General features: G+C 38.2%; 1 protein-coding gene across 1 annotated transcript in view; it reads right to left on the bottom strand.

Moving 5' to 3' along the window:
* Window positions 1-1,894: 1,894 nt before the first annotated feature.
* The window catches only part of ube2d1b (ubiquitin-conjugating enzyme E2D 1b), a 16,155-nt gene continuing 2,493 nt past the window's right edge, over window positions 1,895-15,556 (bottom strand). Inside the window, exons 2-8 of the mRNA XM_041963035.1 lie at window positions 12,392-12,628; window positions 11,187-11,250; window positions 10,303-10,334; window positions 8,293-8,370; window positions 5,774-5,879; window positions 3,176-3,269; window positions 1,895-3,053 (exon numbers count right to left, since the gene is read on the bottom strand). Coding sequence (XP_041818969.1) covers window positions 3,008-3,053; window positions 3,176-3,269; window positions 5,774-5,879; window positions 8,293-8,370; window positions 10,303-10,334; window positions 11,187-11,250; window positions 12,392-12,415 — 444 coding nt within the window. The 5' untranslated portion in view covers window positions 12,416-12,628 and the 3' untranslated portion in view covers window positions 1,895-3,007. The remainder of the gene's footprint in view (window positions 3,054-3,175; window positions 3,270-5,773; window positions 5,880-8,292; window positions 8,371-10,302; window positions 10,335-11,186; window positions 11,251-12,391; window positions 12,629-15,556) is intronic.

Raw genomic sequence — 15,556 nt, 5'->3', positions numbered from 1 at the left:
AAGGTCAAGTGCCTTCTTCAGTACTGCCTACTTCCGTTTCCGCTTAGGTCCTGTTCGTGTGGTGTCATGAATTTTATGAAGTAGACCGAAATAATTGGTTATCTCAAAGCAGAACGAATTTAAACGAGAATCTCTATGCTATTTTTCACTCTTTACTGTTTACTCTTGATGCTTTATTCCACATTTATGTTGGCTTGCACATTAGAAGTGTTACAAAACACAATTTTGCTTTTGCAATACTGGTACCACTTTATGTAATTTGGATGGCATCTGCTCAAATGTTCATAATATGTAATTTAATCTCATAACCAGAGATGAAATTACTACATTGAGGGCTGGTTCAACCCACCAACAGACCCCAGGGAAAAAATGAGGAAAGGCCCCCTCTGTGTGTCAGATAGTCTGTGGTAAATTGTTAAACACAAATTGCACCGGGGAATATGCTTCATGTACGACTATCTTGAGGCTGCACAGAAGGTGGAAACAATTTCTCTTGTAAAGGACAAATAAATCTAAATCTAATCAATTTAAACACCCTTATTATTTCTGTGTTGGTAGTGCAGACTGTCAAACTAATACTGCAATTAATCAAATGAAGTGACACACAGGAACATGGGGCCTAAAGGACCCAGAGGATCAGTGGCCCTGGGACAGTTGCCCCCTTTGCCTGAAAAGTAGATGAAATACTAAACAGCACCAAGACATGAAGGCCAACATATAATTATTGACACACATGCCAACACACACACAAATACCAGCAGTTCACTACAGATTTAAACTGGCATCAGCGTCTATGAACAGTGCTGTAGTAGAAATACAGTAGAAATACGACTGAAATTAGACAAACTGACAAATTGTACAAAAACACAAATTGTCCCAGCATCTGATAGCTCAAAGTTAAGTCTACCTCACAATGTTACAACCCAATGGCTAATAAAATAATGAAACTCCAAGAAAAATTTAATTGCAGACAATAATTTAATAATAATTGAATGTGCTGTGATCTTAACTGTAAATACACAATCTCTGTGTATGACAGTTGTGATTTGCAGGTGAATGTGGGTAATTTTCATCACTTTTTCCTCTAGTGCCTGGACTCTTTGGGAACTTTAGCTTCGCCTTTAACACCGCCATCCTGGCTCTGCTGCAGGACATGTTCTCCCAGCTGGTGCCTGACCTGTCCTGCAGGTGGAACACAGACTTCCTGTCTGACAGGAGGCAGCACATGAAACTGGAAAAACACATGTCTGACTCCCTGACCACTGAACAGCTAACATCACCCACACTCTACACATTTTTACCTACCGTGACTGACACATACACACGCACACACATACCTTGTGAGCAAGAGATAAATGATCAGTTGTGTGGAGGCAGTTGCATTCTAGCATTGACAAACTGGTTGAACTGGTGAATCAGGGCCCAGGAGCTTTTTTTTTATATACCATGGACCCACCAGCAGCCGTGGTTCAGTCTTAAAATTTCTTCTTTATTTATATTTTCTATTTTTTGAGCAAATTTTATATTTTAACGTAACTATCTTAGTGTTGTTTTATTCATCTGCCATTTCATCAGTCTTCAATATCCTCATAAAGTATTTCAAACCTTTGCTTTGAAAATTTTACAAAGGTTATCACTGTTTATGTCGGTTAGAGAAAGTTATTATTATTTACTATCCTTGTTCTCCTTAGCAATTATGTATATATGCTTGTCTACCATTTAATACTAGCAGCCATAGGCAAGGTAGTAATTCTAACTGGCACTGGCATACTAGCACCAAACAATATGATGCCTTAATTAGAACATGTCAACAGAACAAAATCACATTAAGTTACAAACTGTCTTCTACACATCAACATAAAGTTGTGATAAAAGACTGACCTAGACCACAAAGTCATGATAAAAACCATACCATGCTTTAATTCAGTACAAAAGGTGCCACACAGGTCTCAAAGACACAAGCAAGAGACTGTTCACACAGGAACAGAAAATTGGCCTTCCAGCCTTTCTATATCACAGACAGATATATAGACAGAAGAGGTGAAACAAAAGAAAATATTCAATCTTCAGATTCAGATTTGATTGGTTTAAAAATGTGATCTTTGTGCCTGTGTAAATCCAACCAAAAAGCCAACGTCACAGCTATTCCCAAGGGAAAAGAAAACATTGTTTTAATGACAGATTTAAATTGTGAAGACTCTATTTCAAATGAAACAGTGTAAACAATATTGTAGTTCAGGGGATTTTTAATAAAAACAACTAAGAAGAAGAAATGAACACAGTAAAACATGACTTGTAATTGCTCCCATTTTCAGCGCCACAGCAACAGTGCATTGTTTTGTCTGCTACAAGATGCAAAAGAACACAACAAAACCCTCCATCATCCACTGCGTGAAGGTGAGATGAAGTTGTAATGTGAGAGGGGACATCATGATGTTGTCATGTCAGAATTAGGGGCTTACGTGTTTGGCATTGACCTTTCCACATATCCATGGTCCAGCATGTTGATGGATGCAGCAGAGACTGAACATGGGATTTTCCAGTTATGGAGCAGCTTTGGGTCTAATATGTATACTCTCCTGCTGCACTATTACTCAGCTCCTCTAAATAAAGACTTGCTGCTGAATGGCATTTGGTTCATGTACAATCCACCAGTTTTTCAGAAAAAATGCCGTAAAGCAGTTTGTAATAAACTTGTGCATTAATGGAATTTCTTTGATGCAAAAAACAACATGCTTAACTTTAACATGTCACAGTATCCATTAAATGACCACAGGCAAACTGTCATCTGCTCAAAGTAAAACTCTCTCCTGACTTTGAAAAGCAAATAATGTATATGTCATGGTTTGTTAATAATACTGTTAATGGCAGTTCATTTTGACAGACGTTACCTAAGATTACTTAATGGTTCCATACTATAACTTACAGTGTGTCATGACTTTAAAAAAGAAAGGAAAAAGAAAAAGATTTGCAGCGTGTTTTTTTTAATTGTTGATGTTCTTTTTCTTTACATGGCATACTTTTGGGTACATTCTTTTGCTAGTCTGTTGTATCTGAGAAAAGAAGAGAAGAGAGAGAAGTGAGTGGAAAATAACCACTGACAACATCAGGTACACGTTTCAGCTGATACTGATACTGATATTGATATTAGTGGACAATAAAGCACCAAACTCACTTGTCTTTGTCGTTCTTGTAGACGTGTGCTATGTCTGGAACTAAGGGGTCGTCTGGGTTTGGATCACAAAGCAATGAACATATGGACAATAAAACTGGAATGGAGAGGAGTTCAAATATCACATTAGTTAACATGTCAATACAGGATGTTTAAAATGAGCCTCCGCCTGATCGATCCTACATAGTCACCAGCAGTGATGTTTTCTGTGTCCTCTGCACTCTGTCAGCATAGACTGCAACAATCATCAAACTATGGCAAATGAGGAGACACCTAGCAGGCCACAACAACTTCTACCCTGTGAAATTGTCAGCTCAATAAAAAGAGATACATAAAAGCCTTGAACCAACGAGCAGCTGGAGGTGCATAGAGGGAGAAATAATTTTTGGATTTTGGTTCTGGAAGAAGGACGGGAGAAATGTAACCTCTTCTCCAGTCCTTCTAAAGAAATACAAATTTCCATTGCATTACTTGATTCGTGGTGTGTTGTAAATTCTGACAGACATGAATATACTTATTATTCCCATGCTCACAATTCATACCTTAATGGTCTGCTTTTCTCACAGTCTTTGGTTGGTAATGTAATTGACAGCAAAATTCATGACATAATTATCACAGACCATGGTCCTATGTAGTCCACTTCTACTGTAATTAACAATAAAAATAAACAAGGGAGATTTAACAATTCTCTATTGAAAGACAAAGATTTTGTGTTTATGGTACTGATCTTAAGTCAGCGCAGTCAGTGTGGACTGTATGGCAAGCCTTTAAGGCAACTCGTAGGGGCTGGATTGTAAAATACTCAACAGCTGAGAAAGAGGAAGCTAGACCTACCACCTCGTGATTGTACAGCATGCAGTATACATCCATCTCTGTCCTGAGTCATATCATATATGAGGTGAAGACTTGGAAGGAATTTAATAAAGCGTATTTTTCGGCAAAATTATCACTATATTGACGTATATGATTGCAGTGAATATTTTCCAGTAAGAAACAAGCTGTCTTCACTTAGAGACTATTATTACAGAGGAGTACAGATGACTGATCCAGAGCTTCAGCACATGGTGCAACAACAATCACCTGTAGCTCAATGTCAGCAGAACCAATGCTTGAAATATGGATGTTGCTTCAAAGAAGCCACAAATTTTAATGTGTGGATGCTTCACACACATCTTGAACCCGGCAGCAGAGAAGATACAGTCACCACAGTCTCAAGGTAGATTAGTGAATATGGTCACTATCTCCCTCTCAGCTGCTGAGTTATGGTAAATGGACTGTATCTCACAGCGCTTTACAACACTGCACTGTAGCAAGGCTCCGGCTCATGACGAGCAATAACTTGAACTCAAGGTTCAGATACTTTGACATGTAGAGGTATCAACCACCAGCCTTCTGATAAGTGGACGACCACTCTACCTGAGCCACATATGTCAATACTGCTTCATTTCATCCTCTGAGACTTTTGTGTGACATTTTGTCATAATTAGCATAGAAATTACTGAATTGTGACCAGAAATGTGTTTTGCGTTGTGACACTAACTTCGACTTTGACCACCAACATGTAATTAGTTTGATTCTCCAAGTGAACATGTGTGCCAAAGTTAAAGAAATTGCCTAAACGAGTTCCTGAAATATCACATTCATGAGAATGGGATGGAGGTCACTGTGCCCTTGACCTTTGACCGCCAAACTCTAATCAGTTCATCCTGAAGTCCAAGTAACCATCTGTGCTAAATTTGAAGAAATTCCCTCAAAGCTTGCTGTCAAAGGCTCAGGCTGCAAGATGATTTTTTTTGCAGTGAAACAGGGGTCTTGAGTTGGCTTTCTAGTAATCCTACATGCAGGTATCTCAGAATATCTCTTGGTTTCTTGGAGTGAGACAGTATAAACAGTCATTGGTAGAACATGTTTATGCATCGCTTGAGTGCACTAAAACTTGCCAGATTTGTCATGCTGACTTACATTGATGTTCCCTCTGTGTGACACACTAAATTTCATCTGGCATATTTTATAACATGTTTGATCGATGTTGCTCTTCATCAAATATGTGTAATTTTAGTGAGATACTTGCACAAACTTTTAGGCTTTTTGAAAGATACTCCATCTCTCTGAAGTTCCTCCTCCATCTTTTTTATCTTCTTTCTTCTTCCTTCTTCTTCTTCTTCTATTTGCAGGAGCCATTTGATTGAATGACCTCTTGTCACTAGATGTTACAGCTAACGTTCTACTTACAAACTGACACATACACTGACTATGGTACAAAACATGTTCAACATAACCATACTAACGTTTTGGACTGAAACTCTAATTATATGGATGAATATGGATTCCCCTTGGTGAACTGCCTTTACTGTACACCACAACAGTTTGTTCAAGTATGCTGAAATCTGACAGAATGTCGCATAAAGAGCCATTCAGTTATCATATTTAGCACATCTCATTGGGGCTTTGCAGCCAATACTGGGCTTATTCAAAAATGCTGCTTCCTTATATAACATTACAAACTATACATTAAAAACTGACATAAGATCAAAATGACACAATGGTGTTGTTTTTGCAGTTACATGTGACATAGTGATAGCAACAGGAGACTGTAGTTACCTTTAGACACTGTTAGCGCTGGAGACCACTGTGATCGTAGAATGTCCAAACAGATACTTCCATTGCTGTTTATATTTGGGTGATAAATCTTTGTTGTAAATGCTACCTGGAGGAAAAAAAAACATTCACACAAATCTGGATGAGCAGATTAATACTTTTTCTCTGGTGCCACTGCTGAACAAAGAAAGGAAACTTTCAGTGCAGAATTGTTGTGAACACAAACTACAGAGGTAGTGGTAGTAATTCATTCACGTATCATGCACCAAAAGGTGCCCAGTTCACATGGGCTTCCAAGACACTACTGACATAGCAAAACAACAGCAATAACACAATGACAGTTAAAGCAATGTCAATGTCAAACATGATTTAGGCACATCTGAGACTGTGCCTCCAACACATCAAACATAAATCATCCTCATCCTCCAAACATCCCTTTCAACTGTCCATTCCAGTAAGGTTTACATTTATGGACGAGTATGGGAGCCTACAGACTTTAGTCACAGATATATTTACAAAATTCACCATATCATTCATCGATTTCTTAACTTATTTAGACTGTGGATGTTCAACTTAATACAGGTACTTATAGGATCGTGAGTAATTACACAATAGTAATAATAATAATTATAATAGGTAAATTTATCATTTCCAGACATCTATCCATTCAAAACACAACATTTGGAGCCCATTCTACCAACATTTCACCCTGTTTATGAACAACATTATCTCAGCTGACTCTGGGTGAAACATTCATCATTCATATCACTATCACTAATACAGTCTTCCAGCTGCCTTATTCAACTGTTCAGAACTACACCGACGTCAACAGCTAGAACATCGAACAAATTATTAATCTGAACCAAAAGCTGACTATACAACACATAGGAGTTACTTTCTTCATAAAACTGTTGTCAGTAAAGAGTGTATTGGCAAGTGACTGCATTCTGCTTTAAGTTTTACACAGCATCTCAACTTTTTGGGAATCAGGGTTATAGTAATATTAATAATTATACTGAAAATGTAATAGAGATACAAAAATTATCCTTAAAGCTTGACCTTCGGCAGATCACAGGGTGTGGGAGGGGGGTTCCCACACCCTGGTGGCTAAGATGCACAGCTAGTTTTTGCTAAATGGCTGGCCCAAGGAAAGGTAACCTCATGCAGCTTCCACCATGTGAGATAATCACTCTCACTGTCAGCCTGTGGACACTGGAAGTAGCTGTTAAACCCAGCCTCTCTTTCAGACAGTCTTGTCTTGTCAGTTACTTCCTTCTCAAAAAAGCTTCTAAGAGACCCCTTTGGTTTCTCTGTATCACTTGCTGTGCCTATCGGCTGATCCTGAAGCTTGTAGAGGCGTTTCAGAGGCAGATGTGCCTCTCCACTGAGTTCTTTATTGTCTTGGTGAGGTCTGTGTACTTCAGTTGTAGTGTGTCACTGTTAAACAACTGAAGTACAGGCTTCAGGCATGAGACAGTAACATAGTCCTCAGCAGACAGAGCATTTGTGAATTCCAGAAGAGGATCAAGGGCCTTGTTCACAGAGTCAAGAACCTCAATGTCTTGTCACATCAGGACTAGGTGCCTTGTTGACCTGTCAGCAGCCAAGAACTGTGTGATGGCCTTTTCTTACTCACACAGCTGCTGCATCGTGTTTTGCCATGATCCCCATCTTGGAGATGGGAGATTCTGTTGTAAGTTGAGGCAGGGCCACATCTTTTTGAACACACTGAAGTGACCCCTGCCTCTTCCAACTCAAAAACCACTTACAATCTTTTTGCAAACTCCCAGTGTTTACTCAAACCTGATGTCCTTAACACAATATCATGATTTAAAAAACTATGTAACATTATCCTCATTCCACAATTTTAAACATTTGTCAATTCTAGGCATATTGCACCTCAGAATAAACTGTGTTTCTATATTACTAAAGTGATTTGATGTGTTAATATTGAGTTTATAGCTACCATATTTTAGGCTAGGTCATGGTATTTGGTATGGCCATGGTATCTGTAATATTCCCATTAATTTCTGCATAACAGTGTGACCTCACTATGTCAATAAGGAATATTTTCATCATCAGGATATTATTTTTTTTATTCATATCTAAAAATATACTGGTTTTGTTGTGAACTATATGTGGCACACCCCTAACCTCAATGAACAAAAACTGGTGTGAACTGTAATATTACTGTTGTTAGAAACATTTAAAAAAGGGACACAAAAAATTGGTGCTCATGCGTACATCTAAAACTATGCACCTGGAACGTGTGTATGCATGTCTAAAACTCAAATAAAGCTGCAAGTAGCAAGCGATCGTTGCATTCTCTGCAGGCACATTTTTAATGGCCACTGCACTCTTCCATTACAATCATAGAATGCACAACTTGTCAGGACTCTTGCAAAAGTTATGATATACAAGACATTTTCTGGCCCAGATGGCTCCCTCACTGCACAACAAGACGATAAACACATTCCACAGTATGACAAGACAAGGCTTTGAGTAACCAAACCAGCTCTTACCTTTGGCGGCTTGAATGGGTAGTCGGTGGGGAAGTGGATTGTGAGAAAGAAAACTCCTCCCTGGTAAGGACTGTCACCCTGACATAAAGATATGCGAGACATTGCTGTCAGCAAAACATTTCACACTGAAAAACATACAGCTGGAACTAAATGACAGTCAATCAGCATGTTAAAGTCACCTTCAGTGAGAACAGGGGCCTGTGTCGGGCAGTTCAACTTAAACTCTCTTTCAGGTATCTGGATTCACACTGACACTACTGCCACAAAGCTGGTTACCAACTGCTGTATGCTGTATGAGTGTGTGCATTGGAGAAATTTGTAATTACAAGCCAATCACTGACATCCCTGACAGACTGGGGGTAGGAATTGAAAATGTGATTTTGGTGTGTTACTCCCAATGGGACATTGTGGCTTTGCAGCAGCAGAAAGTGATAGACGGCGAGGTAAAATATGCAGATTCTAAACACAAAGCTAAAACAGAACAGTGCGAACAAGAAATAATACATATCAATAGTTTAAGTAATATGTGTTTCAGATTTTGATTGGTTGCCAAGCTTCAAGAGCACAGGTTTTATCCAATATGTGCACCTGCAGAAAGCCAGCTGGGCACAGCAGGGCTCAGGTAGGTCCTGCATCCTTTATTGTTCTTTGTAATCAAAGCATTCAGTGTTAATGCTGATAGCTGGTACAGCCGTAAGGCTTAGGATCTTCGGGTGGCTGCTGTGTTAAACGTTATTCATCATGACAACAAGTAACAGTATCCCGACACACAGGAAAACTGCAATCTAGTGTTATTGTCAGGAAAATGTGGAGGAAACGAAACTTTGATTAACATATTAACATGAGCAGTTTTGTTGGACCAAAATCATGTTGTGAATCATGTATGTGAAAATAAAAGGATTTCAAGGTAATAAATGGAAAACTATGGTCTGTAACAACTTGGGTTATATTTTTTGTTTCTCTGGCCATTTGTTCTATTGGTTATAATAATATTGTACTCACCAAATTAATTGCCTAGATCTCAACAGCATGACTAATAGCAAAGTGAGCAGCTGATAATAGAAGGTGGACTCACCCTCAGTTTGGCTTGACAAAAAGTAGTTTAGATAATCTGGATAAACCTCTTGACCCTGCCTGATGGCTCATATTTATTGCCCTGTTACTGTGGCGAATAAAATGTATTATTGATAGAACTGATGACCTCAGCTAAGAAAATAAAACCAAAGTTGTAATTAACCGTAGTTTTCCTTTAATATTCAACAAAAAGATCACTTATTATTGGTTACTAAATTACTACTGTTGAAAAAAACACTCCTTAATCGAGGCAATTTTATCTGCTATAACCGTGTATTTGTCTTTTACATAATTATAAAGGACAGCAGTGATTCTGTTGGTCTGTCAACATGTTGCTGTATACTTGTTATTACTCATCACCTTACTGTAAATCCAGTACTTTAGACCTTGTCATGATTCTATAGGTGAATGACCTGAATGTCTGTAATGACTCTGCTCCAGAGCAGGATAGCTGTGCTTCATAGGTTACTATGGGGATGAATTCCAGTTAAAGATAAACCACCTATGTGATACCACAAGGTAAACCGACTTGCTAATCTGACTTTGTGGCACTGCTCCTATTAAATAAGTTGCAATTTCTCAATTATGAATATCAGCAAAAGTGTTTCCCTTGTACAGCAACTATTTGGGAGGTTTTCCCAAATAGATCTGTCGCTCTGTATTTGTTCATTCTTCTTCTGCTGTGCTTCTTTTTGAATTCCCTTAACACTAATGTATTCCAACACACTGCTATCCCGTTTCCAACTCACAGGCTGTAATTTTCACATTCACTGTGTGTCCAACATGTGGGCTTGTTGACAGTATTGTATCTAGTCACAAATATTGTTACCATATGTAAAACTACCCATAGCTACTATGAAAGCATTTCTAATGTAGCACAAGCACAGGAGTGTGTGTGAGAGGGCTGAAAACTTTAAGTGATGGCGTGATACTCACCGGACCCATTATGGTCGCCTGCCAATGAAACACTAGAAACAATTAAGGGAGAAAGGGAGAGGCACAGGAGAATATAAGATGTACAGATCACAGACACAATGCTCATCAGACATCTGTAGCAAAACATGAATCTACAGAAGCGTCTACCTCTGCCAAGCTTTCTCTACAGTATGTTAGGTACAGGTGAAGCTAGTCTCATGACTGTAACCAGCAACGTAGAAGAGAACCCATCTAACTGACTGCAGGCTTTCCCCATTGAAGAAACTGAATAGGAGATTCTAAAAACAAGGTGTACTCCCAGTTCTAGACCCACCATCACTTCCCAAATAAGTTGTGATGTCAAAATGAATCATAATTGACCCTTTGGCAAACATGTCACCCAAATTGATTGTCCGATCATAGCTTTGCAACCGTAACATGTACATCAGTGACTGAACCATCACACTCAAAGGCATTTAGGTACTTAGAACTGAGGGAACACGGCTGTTTTTTAATTTTATTCACTTTATTGATCCCAAACTGGTGCATGTGTGTGTTTCACCCATCACTGTAAACACACACATGCACAGTCCAGTGGGGGGAATCGAACCGGCAACCCTCCAGTCACAAGCCACCACGGCTGCCCAGTCTGTTTGTGGTCCAACCTCAGTTCAGTACAAAACTAGCCTATACAAGTACTGTACATAAGGTTAATAGGTCAGCAGCCTATTATTTACAATGATCTTCATATGCGTTAAACCAGGATGTACTGTTGAGAAAGGCATTTTGTGTCACATGTGTGCACCAATACTACAGACAACCCAAAAAACCCTGACAGGCATAGGGAAACAGCCATTTTCTGACATACTCAGGTGAGAAATTGTGACAAATGTGTGTGTACTCACAGTCATCCCCCACTGGACCAGCAGAGCACTGTGCTGGAGGGTCTCTCTGCAGGTCCTGCAGCTCCTGCTCAACACAGCAGAAACACTGCTGTTACTTATTCTGCTAAACAGGTACTCATCAAATGCAATACTCCAGACATCAGAGGAAAAATGACCTCTCTATATGAACTTAGACACAGTGACTACTAAATATTTGGACAGTTTTGTTTCTCTGTTTCACACAAAATTCACCCCATGTGTACTGCATACGTTTTTCAAGGAAAGCCATATCAGGTAACAGATACCAACCAAAACTTTGGCCAAAAATGGATGGAGTGGTAAATGTAAGTGTGAGCTTTTTTTGGAAAACTACTGGTTCCAAGCTTTCACTAACAAAGATGCTTCATTTTCAGTACCTCTTCTCTTCTTCCAACTGATGTTAGTGCCACAATAACATAACAACAACATAATTTAGTTAATATTTAACATTGTTGCGCTTTCCACAACCCTAATTTTTTAGGCAGGGTTTCTCTTATACATTTGTAATCTCTAAGACCAAAATGATATCTATGACTGGCTTATTTTCTCAGATGTTAGAATGCTTCTCCAAGGCCACAATAGATTAAACTGTTTTCACAGGAGGAGGAGTTGTACTACTGCTTAGAAATACCTATTGTTTCAATGGTGTCAATCCACTTCTATTATCCTATTAAGGCAGCTACCTCGGACAGAACAGAAAGCTAACTAATGAACAGGGCTAGCAGAGATAGCAAAACAAGAGAAACAGTTACAAATTAATAGCATTTGGCTTTGTGAAATAACTTCCCTGGTGACGGCAATACTTGTCAAGATCACAATAAGAACAACAGGCTGTTGTCCGATTACTTAGACAAGATAGGGAACACACATAGTGACAGATTCAAAAACACTGACAGATTGACATGGAGGCAGGAAGAGTAATTAACCTTATTAAGCTAACTTGGCTATTTGTTAGCGAGCTAGCACGAAACTTTAAAGTTGTCATTGGTGTGTGTGCTCTAAAAGTGTCAACAAACAAATTATTTACAAAAACGTTTCAAAGTGTGGCAGGAGTTGTTTTAATACGGGGATAGCGTTGAAATATTTGTTGATAAACATTTTTTTGCGGAAATTATTCTTAACGTTAGCCTTTGCTCGGCCAGTTAGCTACCATTAGCTGGCAACCATCGCTTGCTAATCAAACATACCTTCTGTATTCTTTTCAGTGCCATGTTGACTGATGCAGTTCGTTCCTCAACTCACTTCGACTAGCTCTTTACTTGAATTTCAAGACTATTGCAAGCGAAGTCAAGGTTGTAGTTGTAGTTTATTCCCTGAGTACTTCAACAGCCAGGGATGTGTTTGTGTTTTGATAAAACCCCTTTTGTTTCCGCTTTCTTCTGTTTACGATCGCTCCAACGAAGTGGATCATGGGAAACGTAGTTCTGAATGTGAAAAGGGAAATAAGATTACATCAATGGGAAATACATGGGAAGACCACAATAAATAAAACAAATTATAACACACAAACACACCGCACATATAATGGGCTAAATTATATGTCAACCATAAATGAAAACAACAAATAAGTAGTTTTGCTTCCAAAAAGACTCAACTAGGTAATAAGTATTCATAGTGTGTGTGTGTGTGTGTGTGTGTGTGTGTGTGTGTGTGTGTGTGCATTTACATTATAAATGGACAGATGTAGGCTTACAGCATAAACACTATCATTATTTTGATATGAGCTAGAGAACAGACTGTACAGCACTTCACTTCTCTGTAAACAACTGCAATCTGTTTACTGATCCCAGCACTTGTATTTATGGGACTTTAGGCCAATGAGAGCGATCGCATAAACAGACAAGTGTAATTGTCAGTGCAGCTGGGGACCTGTCTGGAGATTTTCTCAGGGGGCATAATTTGATGTCAGACCCTCAAATGATTTATTTTGTGTGCATTTCATTACTTACAGTCATTATGTATTTTGTTAAAACAGCATTTCACAGTTATTTGTCATGTAGACAAAGACAAACCAGAGGCAGACAGCTAAGATGACTAAATGGTGTCACCTATAAATTATGTTCGTTGGCTGCTAAACTATAGCACAAAATTTAGTTTCAATTCAAAAAGCATCTACACACATTTGACAACTGGCCTGTGTTGATATTAATAACATGAATGGTGACAAGACTAAAAGGCATCAGCTATCATGGATAAGCAGCACAGCCTTACTGGGCAAAAGTTGAGTTGTTATAACAGAATATATGTTGAAATGCCTATATATTGTACTATACTATAGACAGAAATAGGAATGTTTTGAAATATTGTAATGACATTAGAAAAACTCTAAGATATTATAGGGGACATATTTCCTAGCTCTTAGTTGCTGGAATGAGTGATGGTCCTCAGATGCAGCTAGAGGTAAGTATGAATTGAAATTAGCTTAATGGACATCAGAACTAACATATTACAGATGAACATCTGTTGTACTGTGATGAGGTTCATGATCAGTAGCTGAGATGGCTGGCAGAGTGGCCACCCACACAGCTCATAATTTTTTAACAAATGCCACCTTTTCAGCCATCACATACCACCATGAATCTACAGGCCATGGTTCAAGCAAATTAATTGGGAAGGAAATCACAGTGTCAGTTGGATTATATATAAAGGCACATCTCTTTGAAGACATGAAAGAGCCTCCTACATGAGGAACAAAGTTGGTGTAAGCGCAACCCCCCCCAAAAAAACACTGGAACAGCAGTGTCAGCAATGTTTTTTTCTGGGGACCCATTGTTCATCAGGATCCCACTGCTGCACAAATGCCATTTGCTATTTAGATTCCACTTCTTAATGGGATTCCACTGCCATTTGAGGCCCGATGTCCCATAGATGATCCCGTACCTACTGGAGCCACACTGCCTCATCAATTGTCATTATTTTTCGCTTTTATACCTTTTTGAGGCTTGTTGCCTATACAGTGAGTCCAACTAAGGGCATCTACTTTTAAAAAGTGAACTTCTAAATAGATTGATTAAGTTCTACTTAAATTCAGTAAAAATGAATATACTAATTCTGCAATACTTAAATGGGTGTTTCAAAGTGTGCTTTATTATAAATGTATTATAAATTGTACTTTTAAAAAGTTAAATAGTAATAGTAAGTAAGTGTACTTATGAAAAGTATACTTATTTTTAAGTCCTTTGTTATACACTATTAACATGTTTAATTAAAATGTACTTTAATTTCACTTCACTGACAGTATATTTAAGTATATTTCCAGCACATTGTTGTTTTCATACATCTGTAATGCAAGTGTGTTTTGAATGCTCATGAATCCTGATTTTCAATGGTCTGTCCACTTAACGTCTGTAAAAGTTGTGCCAATTTAACATACTATTTAAACTTCAAGTACACTCAAGTATTACTCAAGTGGTACACAAGGACTACTTGATTGCACTTTAGTTTACATCATTAAATAGCTTAAAATAATTTAAGTATCATATTTTTTCACCTGGGATACAAATTTATGCCAACAATGCAGATTAGTTTCTGGCATTTCCAGGAATGAAACTTGAAACTTGTTTTTTTTCTACTGGCAAACCCATTCTTTCAAGATGTGATGAATGTAATGAATGCAGTTTATAAACAGTATGTCAAGGCCGATGCCTCTAAAATTTGGGATTTATTTTTTTCATGATTTAGGGATTGGTTTATCAATGGTCTTACACTACTGGGAAGAGATAATGCCTGAAACAACTCAAATAGGTTTTTGGGTTCAGCATTGTAACCAAACCTGTATAGGCTCCTGAAAAATACACATTAAGAAAAAGCCATTACTTAATGTACTCCAAGAGATAAAAAATAATACTTCTCCCACATTCTCCCTGCATGTACATATCCTAGAGCCACTGCTCCTATTGTCTGTCATCGATGACTGTATTTTTACTCTCTAGCTCTCTAATTCTAAATCACCCTTTTCTACCAGTTGTCTCACTTGCCAGTAGCCTCTCAAAATTACAACTGAAGCATAATGTGTAAGTGATGTATATATATATCTTTCAAGTAATTCATGAATAAACTGAGAATTTATCAGCCCTTTTGTGTTTTCATTCCTATAATGTAGGGATGTTCACAGTGTTTCACTTTCAACCAGGTCACTTGATGCAGGAACTAGTTAACCCAATCCTTGTTGCTTTGATATTTTAAAGCAAGTGGTTGCCTAGTGGTGATTTTAGGATTCATTGTGTGTCAGCTGAGACGTAATAATGTTCACCAGCACCTTATATATGAAGTATATTTTAGCAATGATTCTGTAATTGCTGAGGGTGAATGGGTCAAGATGGGGTTTTAATGGGCTGCACGATTACATGTTT

This window comes from Chelmon rostratus, chromosome 21 (assembly GCF_017976325.1).
Source record: "Chelmon rostratus isolate fCheRos1 chromosome 21, fCheRos1.pri, whole genome shotgun sequence".
Classification (NCBI taxonomy): Eukaryota; Metazoa; Chordata; class Actinopteri; order Chaetodontiformes; family Chaetodontidae; genus Chelmon; species Chelmon rostratus.
The sequence above is the reverse complement of the archived record's forward strand: the minus strand, read 5'-3'. Positions and strand labels throughout refer to the sequence as shown.